The 21168-nt window shown below is 40.8% G+C and overlaps 2 protein-coding genes across 8 annotated transcripts in view; both read right to left on the minus strand.

Moving 5' to 3' along the window:
- The window catches only part of mbt (serine/threonine-protein kinase PAK mbt), a 558896-nt gene that overhangs the window by 103027 nt on the left and 434701 nt on the right, over positions 1-21168 (minus strand). The window lies entirely within an intron of this gene.
- The window catches only part of LOC128684684 (enolase-phosphatase E1), a 93800-nt gene that overhangs the window by 25281 nt on the left and 47351 nt on the right, over positions 1-21168 (minus strand). For 5 of the 7 annotated variants that reach the window (XM_070100400.1, XM_070100404.1, XM_070100416.1 and 2 more), the window contains exons 2-4: positions 13277-13449; positions 9862-10060; positions 9375-9473 (exon numbers count right to left, since the gene is read on the minus strand). In XM_070100400.1, coding sequence (XP_069956501.1) covers positions 9375-9473; positions 9862-10060; positions 13277-13300 — 322 coding nt within the window. In that variant the 5' untranslated portion in view covers positions 13301-13449. Of the gene's footprint in view, positions 1-9374; positions 9474-9861; positions 10061-13276; positions 13450-20858; positions 20937-21168 lie in introns of those variants that run through there. The other 2 variants (XM_070100423.1, XM_070100393.1) reach the window with 1 other exon arrangement.

Here is a 21168-nt window from a genome sequence, read left to right on the forward strand (position 1 = left end):
GTGAAGCGTCGGTATATACGCTGCCACAAGCGGTCGGGTAGTGTTCCCTATGCGGTGCCCAGGGGATGGAGTACATCCCGTGGCCCTACACCAGGAATAGACAGTGAAAGCGGGGATGATGTGGCTACACTTGGCATGGATAGACCACAGGCATCAGTAGGTGGTGGTAGTGGTGATGGTAGTGCCACAGCCATGCATGACTCACCAGCCCAGGCTGGGACCCACGCTGCCGACTCCTCAGTTCAAGGACAAAGCGGAGCGTCAGCCACCAGCCCACCACAGCCACAACTACCAGCACAACCAGCTTATGATGTCCAGTATCCACAAGCAAACTGTATCTGGGATTGGCAGCAAAATCCTAATTTTGTTCCCAAGCCCCACCAGTTTGATGACTCAGTGGAATTCTACCTACTGGTCCCCTTGGAAACACTGCAAATGAATTGGAACTCTTTGAACTATTCTTTGACCAGCCCTTGATGGAAACTCTTGTCAGGGAAAGTAACAAGTATTTTGAGTACACCATGGCAAATACTATCATATCACCAGTCAAGACTACACTGGTGGAAAGAACTGTTGCAGAAATTATTTGCTTTTTGCAACAATAATGCTTATGCCTCATGTCTATAAGCATAATATAAAATCATACTGGTTCACAGATCTGCTAATTTGTACACCGGTCTTCAGTGAAATCATCCCAGTGAACAGGTTTATCTTACTGTTACGCATGTTGCACTTCTCTGACAAAACCAGGCCTGACAGAAGTGACAGGTTATACAAGATTAGAAATGTTTTTATGTATCCGAAACAAAAGTTCAACATGTACTTTTATCCATTCAAGAATCTTTTACTTGACGAGTCTTTGATTTTGTTCAAAGGTAGACTGTTGTTCAAACAGTATATACCGAGCAAGAGGAAACATTTTGGTATAAAACTGTTTGTACCCTGACTGACAGTGGCCTGGTATTGGATATTGTTGTATACACGGAAAGTAAAACACTGAAAGATACCAGGATGTTATTGGGTATCTCAGGTGATGTAGTGAGAAGCATGATGGCACCTTATCTTGGTATGGGGCATACATTATAAACTGATAACTGATACACAAGCCCTTTACTCAGTGATTTCTTGCGAGTGAACATGACAGATGTACTCGCCTAATTGTGGTTGCAGGGGTTGAGACAGCTCCTGGCCACGCCTCTTCACTGATCGCCTCTTCACTGATGTGTGTGGCACAGTGCGTTCTAATCGTAAACACATGCCCAGGTTCAACGCAGGCACTCGTGGTGAAGAGGTGCAAGTGTTTACTGCCAATGACATGGCATTATGGTGGCATGACAAACAAGATGTCACATTGCTGACAACCATTCACCCTAACGAAATGCAAGACAGTGGCAAAGTTCATAGTGTGACTAATGAATGTATTCGAAAACAAGTGACCGTGATTGATTATACACAAAACATGCGCTTGGCTGGCAAATGTGACGTGCAGATTGGCTTTGTTGATTGTGTTCGTAAGAGTTAAAAGTGGTACATGAAACTTCTTCCATCTCATGGACATTTCAATGCATATAATATGTACCCAGTGAAGACTGGCAACAGACCACCGTATGGTGAATTTTGTTTATCTGTTGTCAGACAACTCGTAATGAAATACCAGGTAACAACACCTGCTATGAACATTGAAATGGTATAAAATACCGACAGATTGTTAGGTAAGACACATATGCAACAGTTAGGTATCTTTATTTCGAAACGTTTCGCCTACACAGTAGGCTTCTTCAGTCGAGTACAGAAAAGTTGATAGAAGCAGAAGATACTTGAAGACGATGTAATCAGTCCATCACCCTTAAAGTTTTGAGGTGGTCAGTCCCTCAGTCTGGAGAAGAGCATTGTTCCATAGTATTGTTTCAGACTATGGAACAATGCTCTTCTCCAGACTGAGGGACTGACCACCTCAAAACTTTAAGGGTGATGGACTGATTACATCGTCTTCAAGCATCTTCTGCTTCTATCAACTTTTCTGTACTCGACTGAAGAAGCCTACTGTGTAGGCGAAACGTTTCGAAATAAAGATACCTAACTGTTGCATATGTCTTACCTAACAACACCTGCTATACAAAACCGTCCTCAAACTCAGGATATACCCAAGCGTTTCAGGAGGGAAGGTGATCACTTCATAATACAGCTTCCTGCAAGTAAGAAATTTGCTCAGAAGAGATGTGTTGTCTGTGCACAAACAAAACGACGGCAACAAAGACGCAAAGACACTGTTTATGTGCGAGGAATGTAAGGTACCTCTGTGCATGGTGCCTTATTTCAAGGAGTTCCACAAGCTGCAGCAGTTCTAAAAACATGTCCAGTGATTGTACATATGTAAATATATGATAGAACATTAGTATTATACAAGATTTGTGCACGTTTATTGTAATAAACAAAAGTGGTAAATAATAATATAATAATTTTAGTGCAGTTATTGTGTTCAATACAGTAAGCTTATATACAGTGGAACCTCAAAAATCAAACTGCTCCCAACACGACCAATTATGTAAGTATTTTTGTAAGTGCTTTTATAAGTGTATTTTTGAGGGTCTGAAATGGACTAATCTAATTTACATTCCTGATGGGAATAAATTCATTCGGTAAAGGCACTCGAACAGCCTTCTGGACCGAAGAAAGTTTGATATTTGAGGTTCCACTGTATATACATTATATACAGTATTGGTCTCACAGGCCACAAATGTTACTCGGAAAAGAAAAATGTATAAAAAAACGTACAATAAAGAAATGCGAGTTTGCGGAAATCACCGATGCTGCTGCCACCCAGTCATTTTGGGTCAACTTCTCGCCTTTGTATCTCAGTAAGTACTGATCAGAATTTTTTTTTTTTTTTATTACCTTCACAAAAATATACTCGAATTCTGTAAGAAATTTTTTTTTTTTTTCAAAAATTTCTTGGACACTGGGGCACCCCTTCCGATTTTGGCCTTGGACCCTGAAAGGGTTAAAAACTCAAAAAAATTGGGATGGGTTTTTGGGGGGCTGGAATGAATTAATGGCATTTCAATTAATTTCAACAAGGAAAAGTGATTTGATATATGTGCCGAGTTACGAGCTGTCACAAAACGAATTAAACTCTTAAGTCAAGGTACCACTGTACTTAGTTTATACTCCATTGAAGGTATTCAGTAATTCAATATAAAAATCTAAGGATACATTAATAAGGAAGCTAGGTACCTGAACTGATACAAAGAATGCCTTTCTAGTAACGAGATGGAGGAAGAACGGAACAAGAATGAAGAAAGTATTTAATGAGAGGAAGTTACAGGATTTGTTCAGCATAATACTGTCACAATCACACATGTAAATTAAATTACAGTGGACCCTTGGGTAACGGTGGCCTTGGCTAATGCCAAAATTGGACAGTGGCACGCTTTTGCGTTAAAACATTGGCTCGGCTAACGCCCAAGAACTCGGGTAAGGGTACTAGTCCCAAACATGTCTGCGTGGCCTGAGCCCATGTAAAGCCAGTGTACATTGTTTACAAGCCAGGGAGAAAGATTCCTCCCATACATGTGATATATTTTGTATTATTCCACTGTTTTTAGTGCTTGTAACTACTATGCAGCAGCGAGGAGACGGTTGGAGGCAGTGGAGATGTCCTGTCTAAGGGCAATGTGTGGTGTAAATATTATGCAGAAAATTCGGAGTGTGGAAATTAGGAGAAGGTGTGGAGTTAATAAAAGTATTAGTCAGAGGGCAGAAGAGGGGTTGTTGAGGTGGTTTGGTCATTTCGAGAGAATGAATCAAAGTAGAATGACATGGAAAGCACATAAATCTATAGGGGAAGGAAGGAGGGGTAGGGGTCGTCCTCAAAAGGGTTGGAGAGAGGGGGTAAAGGAGGTTTTGGGGGTGAGGGGCTTGGACTTCCAGCAAGCGTGCATGAGCATGTTAGATACGAGTGAATGGAGACGAATGATACTTGGGACCTGACGATCTGTTGGAGTGTGAGCAGGGTAATATTTAGTGAAGGGATTCAGGGAAACCAGTTATTTTCATATAGTCGGACTTGAGTCCTGGAAACGGGAAGTACAATGCCTGCACTTTAAAGGAGGGGTTTGGGATATTGGCAGTTTGGAGGGATATGTTGTGTATCTTTATACGTATATGCTTCTAAACTGTTGTATTCTGAGCACCTCTGCAAAAACAGTGATAATGTGTGAGTGTGGTGAAAGTGTTGAAAGATGAAAGTTTTCTTTTTGGGGATTTTTTCTTTTTTGGGTCACCCTGCCTCGGTGGGAGACGGCCGACTTGTTGGAAGAGAAAAAAAAAAAAAAAAAACTACTAAATAAGCCACCATGGGCCCAAAGAAAGGTTTAGTGCCAGCCCTGCGGTAAAGAAGGAAAGAAGCACAATAGAATTCAAGAAAAGACTCATAGCAAAATACCAAAGTGGAGGAGGGGGAGAGAGGGAAGAATGTGCCTTCTGCAGTGATTCAGTGATTCTGCGATATGTACGATACTAAAGCAGCAGGTATCGATAAAGGCTACAGCGCCAGCCAGCGACAGTGTAGAATTAATAGTGTAGCAAGTTAAACGAGTAAGCAATAGAAAAAAAACATGAAAGTAACTCTCCAATGTTGTTGGATGTGTATTGGGCCAATGAACATACGCCAGCCTGCTACATATCTTCCACCACCCTAAACCTCTGCCAGCATCTCCTCCATGAAACTAATTAAACTAACATCTCCAAGGTAAGTGTAAATATAAAAGTGTAAGTATAAGAGTAAATATAAGTGTAAATATAAAAGGACCCCAATGGAAATATGCTAGTCACCGACTTTTTTGGGTTATCCTAGGTACTTTACACATGTTGCTATGCATGATAATTATGTACATAACTATTTGTGTATACCTGAATAAACTTATTTATATATTAAAATGTAAATATTTCTCATTTATAAATTATATACATTGTTTAAGTATGATAGTGTTGGTGGGCTCTGCTGGTGCCTCCACAATCACCACCACTATGTACGGCTTCTCTCAGTGGCCCTTACAAACCCAAGAACACTTATATCACTTCACTTCACTCCTCTCATACATTATGACATTTTATTCATTCTAGTATATATCATGTTTCTATGTTATTGTTTATTATGTCATATTAGATGAATTGTGATAGATAAATAAGCCTGAGAGATATTAGTCATATTGAAACATAATAAACTCGTCTCCCTCTTGCCTCCTACCTGCCTTCCATACACCAACAAGAGTCAATAAAGGTAAATGTGAAGTTAAATGTTCATTTATCCATTTTATTAGTGCTTTGTATTTATATGTCATTGTTTTCTGTATGTATATCTATTTTAACAAAAAAATTTTTTTTTAAAGATAATACTTTTGGCTGTCTGAAACAGATTAATTGAATTTCCATTATTTCTCATGGGGAAAATTAATTGGGCAAAAGGAAAAATTGGTTAAAGGCAAGCTCTCTAGAACAGATTAATGCCATTACCTGAGGGTCCACTGTACTTTCATACAGTAATCATATTTCTTTACTAAATTAGGTATTTAACCCTTTCAGGGTTTCCAATGTACTAGTACAGCTTATGCACCAAGGTTATTGACGTACTAGTGCGTGTAAATTCTAGCGCCTGGAAGGCCTACATATGAAAGAATGGGTCTATGTGGTCAGTGTGCACAGTAAAAAAAATCCTGCAGCGCACAGTGCATAATGAGAAAAAAAAAACTGACCATGTTTTTGGTTTAAAACAGCGACTTTGCAGTGTATTTTTGTATGGTATTTATGGTTGTATTCTAGTTTTCCTGGTCTCATTTTATAGAATGGAAGACATATTACAGAAATTGAGGTGATCTTGATTGGTTTCCACAATGAAAAGTACCTTGAAATTGAGCTCAAAGTAGCAGAAATATTTGATTTTTGCCTAAATTCAAAAGTATACAAATCATGCCACGCGTCCAATACACGTCAACTGGCGAGTCTAATATTCTTTCACAAGTGCGCTGATATTATTTAAACCATTCCTACACTAATGCAGTAGTCTGCATAACAGTAAATTTTCTGTTTTTTTGTGAGTATAAAAATTCAAAGTGAAAAGCAAAAGAAATGTAAGAGGGGCCTGGGGATGTGACTAATGAACAGAGGAAATGTTATTTTAGTGCCAGGAATGTATTCTAGACCCTATTTGGAAATTGGTATCTTTTGAAATGTGTGAAATTGGCAAAATTACTAATTTCTAACCATTTTATTGGATAGTTGAAATCGGTAAAAGGGTAGTTTCTTGTACTTATTCGATAGAAAAAATGGAGTTGTAGCGAAATAGTTATGATTTTTGTTGACTAGTACACTGGAAGTGGACAAAAATAGGGCTCAAAGTGGGCAAAATCGTCGAGACCGCTAACTTCACGAGAGCATAATTAAGTTTTTCATCAAATTTCATACTTTTGGTGTCATGATCAGTTAATTCTCTACCTTTTCATAAGAAAAAAAAACTTTTCTGAAAAATTTTCGACCCTAGGAACAAGTTTAGGAGAGGGTCTCTTGCCCCTGAAAGGGTTAATTACGTATAGTGGAACCCCGGTTTTCGTCTGGTTCGGTTAGCAATTCAGTTTTCGACCACTTTTTTGGCGAAATTTTCCCCATTTTCGTACATCCGCTAGGAAATAGTCCATACCAGACACGAAAGCTCATATGTTCATGACTCGAGTCTGCCTTTGATATTCGTTCAGTGAGCATTAGTCCGCACGTTCATCCGAAACATTTCGTAATAATCCATTGTTTTTTTGAGCTTGCGACTGCTAACAAGCCACCTTTGGTAAAGAAGGCGAGAAACGCTATCGAATTCAAGAAAGAACTCATAGAAAAACACGACAGTGGCATACGTGTGGCTGAGCTCGCCAGGATGCATGGGAAGTCCAAATCTATGATCAGTTCAATCCTGGCAAAGAAAAAAGAAATCAAGGATGCTGATGTTGCAAAAGGGGGGTAAATGTGCTAACAAAACGGAGATCGCCAACAATCGAAGATGTTGAAAAGTTGGTGTGGATCAACCAAAAACAGTTAGCGGGAGATTGTGTTGTGGAGGTGATGATTTGTGAAACGGCAAGGCAGTTGCATGCGGATCTTGTAAAGAAAATGCCTGGAATGAGTGCTGCTGTTAATGAATTTAAGGCCATCAAAAGCTGGTTCAACAGATTCAAAAAGCAAAGTGGCATACACAGTGCAGTAAGGCATGGCAAGGCTGCAAGTTCAGACCAATGTGGGGCTGAAGAATTCCTGGGTGAATCCAAGGATTATGTAGAGGCCGAAGGATTCATTCCCCAGCAAGTGTGACGAAAAAGGCCTCTTTTGGAAGAAAATCCTGAAGAGAACATACATCACACAGGAGGAAAAGGCACTGCCAGGACTCAAGCCTATGAAGGATAGGCTAACTTTTGTTCTGTGGTAATGCTAGTGGGGATTTCAAAGTGAAGCCTTTACTGGTGTATCACTGAAAATACCAGCATGTTCAAGAAAAACATCAAAAGTAAACTGTGATGTGGAAGGCTAACAATAAGGCATGGGTCACAAGGCAAATTATCACTGAGTGGGTCAATGAAGTGTTTGGCCCTAGTGTGAAGAAATATCTCCTGGAAAATAAATTGCCACTTGAGTGCCTCCTGGTTATGGACAATGTTCCTGCTCATCCTCCAGACTTGGAAGACCACTTGTTGGTCTTCCAAGGGCTGGATGAGAGGAATGGTATTACCACTCCTCTCATCCGGCCCATGGACCAGCAGGTCATTTCAAACTTCAAAAAACTACACCCAAGCAATGTTTCAAAGGTGCTTTGAAGTGACCTCTGATACTGAATGGATGCTAAAAGTTCTGGAGGAATCACTTCCACATCCTCAATTGAATATGCCTTATAGATAAGGCTAGCCAGGGAGCGACTTCCAGGATGATTAACTCTTCTTGGAGAAAATTGTGGCCAGAAGGATTTTGAAGGGTTTGAGGCTGACCCCTGACAACCCTATGCCTGTTGTGGAATCTATTGTGTCTTTGGGGAAGTCCATGGGGTTGGAGGGAAGTGGCCAGGATGTGGAAGAGTTGGTGGATGATCACAGGGAAGAGTTAACCACTGAAGAGGTGCAGGACTTTCATCTGGAACAGCAACAGACCTTACCCGAGGAAATTGTTTCAGGAGGAGGAGGAGGAGGAGGAGGAGGAAGGGGAGAATGTGCCTTCTTCAGCAATTAAGAACATTGTGCAAAGTGGAGTAAGGTGCAAAGTTTTGAGAAGTATCACCCTACCAAAGCTGTTGCAAGCCATGTCAGCAACATGTTCAATGACAATGCCTTGTCCTATTTTAGGCAAATCTTAGAGAGATGCCAGAAACAGGCCTCTCTGGACAGATTTTTTTGTACAATGGGGGTCCAGCGACTCAAGCTGGTCCTAGTGGCAGTAAAAGACCAAGGGAAGTAACCCCAGATAGGGCTTTGATACCTGAAGTCCTTATGGAGAGGGACTCCCCTTCCAAGCAATAACCTCTCCTCCCTCCCTCCCTCCATCCCTCCTTACCTTTCCCCTCCTCGTCATCTTCCATACACCAACAAGTCTTTATTAAAGGTAAAAGTGATGTTAAATGTACATTTATCCATTTCATTAGTTATTTATATATATTTCATTGTTTTCTGTATATAAAACTATAGTTATTCTCTATAAAATGTATTTTTTGTTAACATTTTTGGGTGTCTGGAAGAGATTAAATAGATTTACATTATTTCTTATGGGAAATATTACTTCAGTTTTCTTACAAATCTGTTTTCGGCAGACCTTCTAGAACAGATAAACGATGAAAACTGGGGCTCCACTGTATATAGTTTCCAGTGATGAATATTCCCAAACTGAATATTCCCAAGTTCAATATTCCAGTGTTGAATATTCCCAGTAAATTTAAGTTTGCATCAAAAGGAGAGCTGTAGGGAAGGCCACAGCTCTTATTCTTTAAGAAATTCCACAAGCAGCATGGAGGAGGTAACTAAAATCAGTTTAATAGAGAAACAGGTGTAGGGACACAAGGTTATGTATGGAGGCAGGCAACAAAAAAGAGTCTTAAAAGCGTTAAATCCATAGGGGAGGGGGTCACACTGTCTGGGAAATGTGGGATGACCAGACCCAAGAAAAAAGGAGGGTAGATCCAATTCCTTGGACCAAGAGCCATACACCAGCATGAAGGAACCCTCAATTCATCAAAGAAGGGGTAAGGATTAACAGTATAAAACAGGCAAAAAATGTGCGAGGAAGGTGTGCAAAGTATAGGCAAGCTGGACGCGTGTCAAAGACATGGAGATTAGGCATGGTGAATGACTTACCATTGTAGTCAAAGGAATTAGCATCAGCCCCGGCAGCCAGTAGCACCCCGAGTACACGACTGTAGCCGCCTTCAGCCGCTAGGTGGACAGGCGTTGCTCCTGCAGGTGGTTAGCAAAATTATTAGTAAGGGGGCAGAAGGGAGCCTAAATTTAGTTGGTAGTGAGGAAAGTCTAGCTTGATGGGTGGTGAGAGGGAAGAAAGCTTACTTTCATTCGTTAGGAAGTCAACCTAGCTTTCTTCGTCATGGAGGAAGTGAGCCTGGCTTTGCCAGTGGGAGCAAAGAAAAACAGGGATAATCAGAAAACATAAAAGGTAGTATACAAGTGGTTGGGAGGATAAAGAAAGCATAAAGATACAGTATTATATATTAAAAGCAAAAATGTAATGAATAAAACTAGGAATTACTGCACTGTAGTCATTAAAAGCCTGCTCTGGTTGCAAGGTTAGATTCATTCAAGGATTAGTGTAGTTAGCATAGAAACTCACCTGCATCCCCACCATGCTTGCTTATGGCATTAACATCAGCATTATGAGCAAGTAGCAATTTGACAACTTCAACATGGCCACCAGCACAGGCATGGTGTAAAGGCTCTCTGTTTCCCTCATCATGTAGGGACGATACCGGAGCCCCCTCCTCTAGTGCCCGCTCAACCCCTTCTGCATCTCCCACCTTGGCACTGCTTTGCTGGAAGTAGAAACACGGTACAGGGTAGTAGATCTGTATGTTGAAGGTGAAAAAGAAGTTCCTCAATTTATAATAATAATATCTTTCTACAAGTACATGTACAAGGTATACAGGCCTAGTTGACATCAATTGACTACCAAGTTTATTCTCTATAAAGATCAGAGGCATTGTAAGGGGGGGGGGGGCTGCCCTGGGTGATGCCATTTAGGGGGTGACACCACAGAGCCTCTAAAGAAAGTGACACTAATGCCCAAATTGTGCTGCACCAACATAAGAGAAGAAGCCTTCGTTTCTATGTAGCCTATTATATAATAAGTACAAATAAGCCTATAAAGGGAAAATCATTGATTTTGATGATGTGATAAGAGGATTTTGCATAACTGAAGGCAAGGAAATGTAAGATCAGATTCACCGAGATGTTACCTGTACTCAAGGTCAAATCGGAAAAAGTGTTTCTCTGATATTGCAATGTTTTTCTTTATTTTTCAAGTTGTTTTTGCATTGCTGAAGATAAATAAATGTAGGATCTGTTGCCTGTACTCAAAGTGCTATTTGTTTCCTCAATATTACTATGCTTATTTATAATTTTATCATTAATAAAGTTGAGAAGTATTCTCCTGTTCAGTTTATGGCCCTTAAACGTTCTCATTGCTAAACATTTGTCACTGACTGGTCATCAGTAGTGACGTAACTAGAGTTTACCCCTCCAATCCCCCCCGCCCTTGAATTTCATGGGGATGACACCAAAGATGCTGCCCCAGGTGACACCAAGGATTCCACCCTGGGTGACACCAACTCAAGCAATGCCTCTGATAAAAATTACAATGCAGGGTTTATATAATATAGGATATTGTGTGGTTTACATATAAAATACTAATTACAGAGGGGGCCACTATCACACCTAGTATGACTAGGCATTTCGGGCAGACTAAGATTAATTCAAAACTATATTGGTACAGATCATGGAGCATATTGGTATTAAAGCTAAATAACTGCATTACATGTAGGTAGTAGGTTGGTAGACAGCAACCGCCCAGGGAGGTACTACCGTCCTGCCAAGTGAGTAAAACGAAAGCCTGTAATTGTTTTACATGATGGTAGGATTGCTGTTGTCTTTTGTCTGTCTCATAAATATGCAAGATTACAGGCAAGTCTTGCTACTTCTACTTACACTTAGGTCACACTACACATACATGTACAAGCATATATATACACACCCCTCTGGGTTTTCTTCTATTTTCTTTCTAATTCTTGTTCTTGTTTATTTCCTCTTATCTCCATGGGGAAGTGGAACAGAATTCTTCCTCTGTAAGCCATGCGTGTCTTAAGAGGCGACTAAAATGCCGGGAGCAAGGGGCTAGTAACCCCTTCTCCTGTATATATTACTAAATTTAAAAGGAGAAACTTTAGTTTTTTCTTTTGGGCCACCCCACCTCAGTGGGATACGGCTGGTACGTTGAAAGAAGAACTGCATTACAGTCGTAAATTTAGCAATGTGAATGGTTTTGTTTTGGTACGATACAGTTTCTATTGAAGCTCTTATACTAGAGTATCACAGGCAAACTTATGAATAGTTTAAGATTCACTAGGCAATAGTTTTATTACATATTTCTCTATAGTCAATTGGGCAAGTGTGAATTGTGGGGAATCACAGATATAGAGGGAAAGTCTAGGTTGTTTTTTATGCATGTATGATACAGGAGAATAGGTGGTTTTCATGTAGTTAGCCGATGGTGGGGCGTGTCATGGAGACAAGAAGTTTTCTAACGGTAGTTTTGAAAGTGATAATTGTGTTTGCAGTTCGAGTTTTCAGGTAGGGTGTTCCAGATTTTAGGTCCTTTTATGTACACACAATTTTTGTATAGGTTTAGCCGGACACGGGGAATGTCAGATTTTTGTGCCTGGTGATATGCCTGTGGGTCCTATCAACTATCAAGAAAGTGTTTTAGGTCAGGATTAATATTGGAATTTAAGGTTCTGTAAATAGGTTGCACAGTAGTAAGTGTGGATGTTCTGTACAGTGAGTAAGTTTAGATCTATGAAGAGGGGTGAAGGAGTGTTGCCTGGGACTGGATTGCATGATTATTCTTACTGTGGCTTTCTGTTGGGTTATTAATGGCTTTAGGCATGTTGCTGCAGTTGATCCCCAAGCACAAATAGCATAGGTGAGGTAGGGATAGACGAGTGAATAGTACAAGTGAGAGGGCTGATTGTGGCACGTAGTAACGTATCTTGGAGAGGATCCCAACCATTGTGGATACTTTTTTGGATACTGTATAGAAAGCCGCTTGTTATGCCGAGCATTTCGGGCAAATTAGGTCAGTTTTGTCCCAGGATGCAACCCACACCAGTCGACTAACACTCGGGTACCCATTTTATATTGATGGGTGAACACTGACAGCAGAGGTTTCATGGAAAAACACAATGTTTTCCAGCCATACTGGGGATTCGAACTCCGGACCTCAGTGTAGGAGCCGAGTGCGCTAGAGATCGAGCTACAGAACGCCAATAGGGACACTATATACTATGGGGAGGATGTTGGGCATGAAATTTCACCTTCCAATTAAGTACATACTGTGATGAAGCTTAAAGGTTTAACTGGAAGGTGAAATTTCTTACCAAACATCCTCCCTATACAGCCCCTGTCAGTGTCCCATAGCACAATTGCTAACACATCTCTCACACTGAGGTCCAGAGTTTGAATTCCCGGTACTGCTGGAAAACATTAGGACACGTTTCCATAAGACACCTGCTGTCCATATTCATCCATCAATAAAAAATGGGTACCCAAGTGTTAGTCGACTGGTGTGGGTTGCATCCTGGGATGAAACTGAGCATGTATCTTGCATGTGTATGTTGCTCCTGTACTCCGTACTCTTGCTAAACCAGGTATTAGAAGGTTCAGAATCAAGCTCCTGTAAAGAACTTCTCTGACAGAAAACAGAAGTGTGATGGTGGGTTAAAATTTTTAATAGACCCCTGGCTGTCTTCAAGCAGGCACTGGAAAATCACCTAAAGTTAGTACCTGACCAGCCGGGCTGTGGCTTACATGTTGGATTGCGTGCATCCAGCAGTAACAGCCTGGTTGATCAGGCTCTGATCCACCATGAGGCCTGGTCACAGACCGGGCCGCAGGGGCGTTGACCCCCGGAACTCTCTCCAGGTAAGTGTCTACTCAAAATTTAAAATACTTGTATAGTATATACAACAACTTACCAGTTTGTATTGAAGATCTGCCATTATGTGGCTTTGTCTTTATCTGATGATGCAGCTGTACCGTCAGTCAGGTAGAAGCCACAGCTGTCTATCCTTCCAGTTAGCTGGATAGCTGTTGTCAGCAGCAGCAGCCACTCCAAATCACTCGTGCACACACACACACGTACCAACAGCTGTCAAATGGAAAACCGAATTAGCCAACATATTGTCTTGTCTTCTTAAACAATATTCATCAGTTCTCACCAAATTAATAAAGAAAGCCAAACAACTGTACTACTCCAGCAGATTCACTGACACAAGAGGAGATACAAAAAAGACCTGGAAAACACTTCCCCAGATTCTGAGGACCCACAAACTGAAAAAAAAACAAAAAGAATATTGTCCTAACTAAACCTAACAAAACAAAACTGCATCCCACAGATACAGCTAACAAGATAAACTACTTCTCAAACATAGGATATGATCTCGCCAGTAAAATTCCACGTACCAACGCCCGTGCCGGGGACTACCTAGATGGGAATTTTCCAAATTCTTTCTATCTTGTACCAACTGAGCCCACGGAAGTCACCACGATTATAAAGTCACTCGAAAATAACTCAGGGAATCTGTCTCGCATCCCACCATGCAAGCGGCCCATGTCCTTTCGCATGCTATTACATTACTTTTTAACAAGTCACTAGAAACTAGCACTTTCCCGACACTACTCAAGACAGCAAGGGTTACACCAATACATAAAGGAGGTGACCCTACAGATGTAAACAACTATAAGCCAATACCAAAGTTAGTCATGTCCGACTAAACCTTTAAAAAAAAATTCAGTGTATGTCAAAGGCCCTAAATTCTGGAACACCCTACCTGAAAACTCTAGAACTGCAGACACATTCATCACCTTCCAAACTACCGTTAGAAAACACCTTATCTCCCTGATATACCCCGTCAACTAACTACATGTAAACCACCTGGTGGTTCACACTTACACTCACTCACCAATTTAACTATAAGCACAGAAATACGCATCTTAATCTCAAAATAATGATTCCTAACTAGTCATAAGTTTGCCTGTGATACTCCAATATAGAAAGTATGTATTGTGCCAAAACAAAAAGCATTCACATTGCTAAACTCACAAACCAGTATTTAGTCACTTAGTATTTAGTCAACTTACTCCACAATTTGTAATAATTTAGGGTTAAGAATTAATCTAAGTTTGCCCAAAATGCCTAGCCATGCTAGGTGTTCTAGTGGCCCCCTCTGTAATTAGTGTTTTATTACATGTCAACCACACAATAACCAAAATTTGTAAACCCCGCATTGTAATCCTTATAGAGAATAAACTGATTTGATATGCATGGAAATTCCACATTTACAAGACAAATTTTAACCTCCCACATCCTCAAGCAAAAGTTAAATTTCTTCTTCCCGCATGAAAACTTCTGGGTGGATCATATAGTACAGATTAGGCCACAAGCCAGGATAAAGTTAGGGGCTGCAGGGAGTCAAGTCTCTGCTCTTGACCCCATCTCATACCTACTCCTCTTAACGGTTTCACTGTCAGGACCCCTCAAAATTAAGTGCTGATAGTGCCTCGATTAAAAAATACAGTAGAATCTCCATTTTCGTATGCCCCAGTTTTCGCAGGATTCAGTTTTCAATGACTTTTTCCATTGAAATTTTGTCCCAGTTTTCATGCATCACCTCGGTTTTTGTAGCTGAACCACTCAAGTGCCGAGTGACTGTGTTTATCGTCGAGTGGACAACCACAGGGAAGAGCTAACCACTGAAGAGCTGCAAGACCTTCAACTGGAACAGCAACGGACTGCAGCCGAGAAAATTGATTCTGAGGAGGAGGAAGAGGGGAGAATGTGCCTTCTTCAGTGGCTAAGGACATGTGTGCAAAGTGGAGTGAGCTGCGAAGTTTTGTGGAGAAATATCACCCTAAGAAAACTGTTGCAAGCCGTGTCTGCAACACTCAATAACAATGCCCTCCCATTTTAGGCAAATCTTAGATAGGTGCCAGAAACAGACCTCTTTGGACAATTTTTTTGTGTGACAGGGGTAGTGACTCGAGCTGGTTCTAGTGCCAGTAAAAGACAAAGAAGGGAAGTAACCCTGGATAGGGCCTTGATACCTGAAGTCCTTATGGGAGGGGATCCCCCTTCCAAACAATGAACTCTCCTCCTCCCTTTCCCCCCCTTGCCATCTTCCATATGCCAACAAGAGTCTTCAATAAAGGTAAAAGCAATATGAAATGGATAAATCAACATTTAACTAGTCATTTATATTTCTCATTGTTTTCTGTATGTAAAACTAGTTCTCTATAAAATGTATTTTCTGTTAATATTTTTGAATGTCTGCAAAGGATTAATTGAATTTACATTATTTCTTATGGGAAATATTGCTTCAGTTTTCGTAAAATTCGGTTTTTGTTAGACTTTCTGGAACGAATTAATCATGAAAACCGAGGTTCCACTGTATCTAAAATATGGAACCTTTTTGTAATGGTAATATCAAAAGTATAAAATGTGATCAAAAACTTCTTATGTTAGCAAAGTCAGCAAACCTTGATCCCCCAAAGAATAGCAAACGTCCGATGAAACTGATTAATAGAGGGAAGGGGTATCCACACAAGTGGAAAAATTGTTATACAGCAAGTTAAGAGTTATAAGTAAGCAAGTTTATTCAGGTATACACAAATACAGTTACATAGAATTATCATACATAGCAGCATATGTGTACAGAACCTAGGATAACCCAAAAAAGTCAGACTGACTTATTTCCATTGGGGTCCTGTTACCTTATTATTATATAAAGGTTATAATATTTTCTTATTATTCTATAATGAAGATAACATCTTATTATCATACTAAAAAGACTATCTACTACACGAAGGTCATTAAGACAATCTACAATAGGAGGGTCATTACTAGGAATAAGGTAAAAATTTACACGTATGTTGGCTAAAAACTAGAAAATCATTCCCCTCCCTTTCTGTAGCTACATTTATCAGACACCTTTTGGCACTCTTCTTGAACTGGTTCATGCTATGACTGGCTTTGACATGTGCGGGCAGTCTGTTCCATTCCTTTATTGCTGTACAATGAAAGGTGTTTGAAGCCTGGCCATTGATTGTGGGTACTACAAAGTTGTGCTCTCTCCCCCTATTACTACCTGGAGTTTACCTGGAGAGAGTTCCGGGGGTCAACGCCCCCGCGGCCCGGTCTGAGACCAGGCCTCCTGGTGGATCACAGCCTGATCAACCAGGCTGTTGCTGCTGGCTGCACGCAAACCAACATACGAGCCACAGCCCGGCTGATCCGGAACTGACTTTAGGTGCTTGTCCAGTGCCAGCTTGAAGACTGCCAGGGGTCTGTTGGTAATCCCCCTTATGTGTGCTGGGAGGCAGTTGAACAGTCTCGGGCCCCTGACACTTATTGTATGGTCTCTTAACGTGCTAGTGACACCCCTGCTTTTCATTGGGGGGATGGTGCATCGTCTGCCAAGTCTTTTGCTTTCGTAGTGGGTGATTTTCGTGTGCAAGTTCGGTACTAGTCCCTCTAGGATTTTCCAGGTGTATATAATCATGTATCTCTCCCTCCTGCGTTCCAGGGAATACAGGTTTAGGAACCTCAAGCGCTCCCAATAATTGAGGTGTTTTATCTCCGTTATGCGCGCCGTGAAAGTTCTCTGTACATTTTCTAGGTCGGCAATTTCACCTGCCTTGAAAGGTGCTGTTAGTGTGCAGCAATATTCCAGCCTAGATAGAACAAGTGACCTGAAGAGTGTCATCATGGGCTTGGCCTCCCTAGTTTTGAAGGTTCTCATTATCCATCCTGTCATTTTTCTAGCAGATGCGATTGATACAATGTTATGGTCCTTGAAGGTGAGATCCTCCGACATGATCACTCCCAGGTCTTTGACGTTGGTGTTTCGCTCTATTTTGTGGCCAGAATTTGTTTTGTACTCTGATGAAGATTTAATTTCCTCATGTTTACCATATCTGAGTAATTGAAATTTCTCATCGTTGAACTTCATATTGTTTTCTGCAGCCCACTGAAAGATTTGGTTGATGTCTGCCTGGAGCTTTGCAGTGTCTGCAATGGAAGACACTGTCATGCAGATTCGGGTGTCATCTGCAAAGGAAGACACGGTGCTGTGGCTGACATCCTTGTCTATGTCGGATATAAGGATGAGGAACAAGATGGGAGCGAGTACTGTGCCTTGTGGAACAGAGCTTTTCACCGTAGCTGCCTCGGACTTTACTCTGTTGACGACTACTCTGTGTTCTGTTAGTGAGGAAATTATAGATCCATAGACCGACTTTTCCTGTTATTCCTTTAGCACGCATTTTGTGCGCTATTACGCCATGGTCACACTTGTCGAAGGCTTTTGCAAAGTCTGTATATATTACATCTGCATTCTTTTTGTCTTCTAGTGCATTTAGGACCTTGTCGTAGTGGTCCAATAGTTGAGACAGACAGGAGCGACCTGTTCTAAACCCATGATTGCTTTGGTTCCCAACCAAAGAAAAAAAAAAAAAAAAAAAAAAAAAAAAAAAAAAAAAAAAAAAAAAAAATAAGAAAGAAAAAAGAAAGAAAGAAATGAGCTGATGTAGGTAACATCTTAGCTTGCCAATAAAGTTAGGAATCCTTAACCTGTAAATAGCTTGTCAAAGCTAGGGATCCTTAACCTTGTCAAACCCTGTATATAAAAAAAAAAAGTAGGTAGTTGGGGGGGGTTGGGGGGTAGGCATACTGTACATGTACCAGACGCGGGAGACTAGGCAATACAGACTGGCACACAGGGAGGTGCCGGTCGGCCTGCCATGCGTTCGCTTCTTGAAAAATATTGTCTGGCAATAGTTACCAGTTAAGACGCAGAGGCATGTCTCTACCATCACACTGAATATGTACAGGTCATGGACGAAGCCTGAACCATACAAATTTGCCATTATTCACTCCCATTATTATTATTATAATCAAGGGGGAAGCGCTAAACCCGGAGGATTATACAGCGCCTGGGGGGGGATGTGGAAGGCATTCAGGCTTAATTCGGGGAACTGGAGCATAGATCCAATTCCCTAAATCAAGAGCCCCTCACCAACATCAAGGAACCTTCCTTGAGGGGATGTATTCACTCCCAGACCCCAACAAGACAAGATATCACACTCACTCCTAGCAAATTAGGATATTCTAGGGATGGGACGATACCAATATTTATTTGCCAGTGCTACCAAAATTAAACAATCTATATTGATACTTTGGCACACCCCCTACACGGCTCTTTACTAAACCTACCAAGACAGAGATAACGTGTCACTACCAGACCTAGTAAGCCAATCATAATTCATTACCAAGTACCTAGAATAACAGCTATCACTTCAGTAACAGATCTAAAAGTAAGATGACTATCACAGGCCCAGCAAGGCAAGATATCACGATTCACCATATATACATACCTAGCAAGCCATTTATTCACTATCTGACCCAGCAAAACAGCATATGAATGTACCTGGCAAGACAGTATTCACCATCACAGACCCAAGACAGGTTATCATTAACTTTCACAGGTGTAGCACGACAGGATACGATTCATTATTAGATCAAGGAAGCCAGGATAGCAAGAATATTACCACAAACCTAGCAATACATTTTCATATACCTGACAGGCCTGAATTCACTATCACAGACAGCAAGACAGGGAAGGTATCACGATTCACTACTAGATCAAGCAAGACAGGACATAACGATTTATTAGCAGATACTTAGTACGCCACTTAAGACCCAGTAAACAAGCGCACTTATTCAGGACATATCACGACTTAGCAAAATACGATATACTACCATAGACGTAATCTGAATATAGCTCGTGTCAAAAACACTTGTACCATCACGACAACCTATAAAATTTAAATTTATCGAACCTAATACAATCTTACTAACCAAAACAGTAAGACGGACAGAGCGATAATGTAAAAATTCAGATTAAGCGCCCCCACAGTTTCGCAAACATTTTTCGATTGAAAGTAACGAATTGGTTTGTGCAAGTTATTTGTGCAAAATTTGTTTAAATTTTGACTAAAGAATTAGAACGCCATTTTAATTATACAACCTAACGTAGACCAAGTAACTCAACCTAAACTAACGAAACCTAACCCAATAAGTAATGATCAGTCATACTTACATTTAGTTATAATGCACATTCGCCCCTGTCCACTACTTTAAAAACTACATCGTAATAAGTCCATGGATATGCATTACCCTCAAGAGACATTGCTTGAGTATTGGTATTATTATTATAATCAAGGGGGAAGCGCTAAACCCAGAGGATTATACAGCGCCTGGGGGGGGGGATGTGGAAGGCATTCAGGCTTAATTCGGGGAACTGGAGCACATATCAAATTCCCTAAATCAAGAGCCCCTCACCAACATCAAGGAACCTTCCTTGAGGGGCTGAGTATTGGTAGCATCGTACATGGGTTTGCGAGAGGCCAGCAGTGACTCCGGGCCTGGTTGACCAGGCCGAGTCACCGCGAGACTATCATGGACGGGGCTGTGGGGGGCACTGACCCCTGCATACATCGGTCGGCCAGTCAGGCGCGATCACTGACCCGTCCTATATTACATTTTTTTTTTTTTTTACGAAAGATTTGTTTTTCTAATCTCCCTCCCAAATACTGAACGAATAAATTTTTATTTGGCCGGGCAATTGAAGGATTGCGTTAGATACGAAAATAGATTAATACGTTGTAGTCCCTAAACTTAAAATAAGAGGAACAGTAGACTGGCCTGCGTTAGTTTAATAAAATGCAACGAAAACTAATCACCACACACTACTCAATATTTGCATTTTTTTAAATCACGAGGGAGCGCTAAATCTAATGGGGGTCATGTAATGCCTAGGCTATAGAGGACATTCATGTTCGTTCCAAGGAAATGGGGGGGGGAAAGGAATGAGTCATGCACCGCATAACGACGTTTCGATCAACGAGCCGTTTATACGACGGTTCCATACAACTGGATATAGTACATACTTTGATAAGAATAAACAGCTAATGTTACCGTTTTATTTTTATAGTTTTGAAATTACGGTTAGCTCAGCGATTTAAAAGATTCAAGGACGAGGTGATGCAAAAATCAAGGTTGTGGGCGAGATGGCGGGCAATTTTAACCTGGGTGTGGATGAAGATATTGAGGGGCTCCTAGAGGCGGTTCTGCAGTAATTGACGTACGAGTTGCGGTTGGAAATTAAGCGGCGGGAACGAACGTAGAATATATCATATAGCCCAGGTGTGTAGTAGGCTATACCGTCTAGGTTTAAGTACATTCAATGACGAAATCGGCTAACGACGCATTTCTTACACGTATCCCCATCGTTAAGCGACACTACAAAAAAAAAAAAACTTTCTTAAATTAAGAGGACGTCGCCACCCATTAGTCAACATTTGCTAGCTACTTTGAATTAAAATAAACTCCAGCATGTTCTCCATTAACCGTCTCTGGTATAGATCACCAGGTCCACCCTCGTGTAAACAGTGCAACTCTCCACGTCCACCTTAATAACCTCCATCACTAGTACAACCCACCACAGGAAGCAGCAGCTGCAGCACGTCCTCCCTCCTCCACGGTGGGACGTGCACTGTCGCCATCTACCTCCTACTTCTTCACACCTCGTAATAATATTTTTAAATATAACTTATTCACATACTGTACAAATAGCGCCATAAACCAAATTTTCGACCCTCCCCCCATTATTTTTTGCTCAATATTACAATACTAATTACCTCTTTACAAACATTTTTAAATGTGGACAAAACAGTGAAAAATGCACATATATATACAAAAAATTTTCAGTGTTTTTCAAATAAAAAAATATATACATTTCTATATTCAAAG

Source organism: Cherax quadricarinatus, chromosome 5 (assembly GCF_038502225.1).
Source record: "Cherax quadricarinatus isolate ZL_2023a chromosome 5, ASM3850222v1, whole genome shotgun sequence".
Lineage (NCBI taxonomy): Eukaryota > Metazoa > Arthropoda > Malacostraca > Decapoda > Parastacidae > Cherax > Cherax quadricarinatus.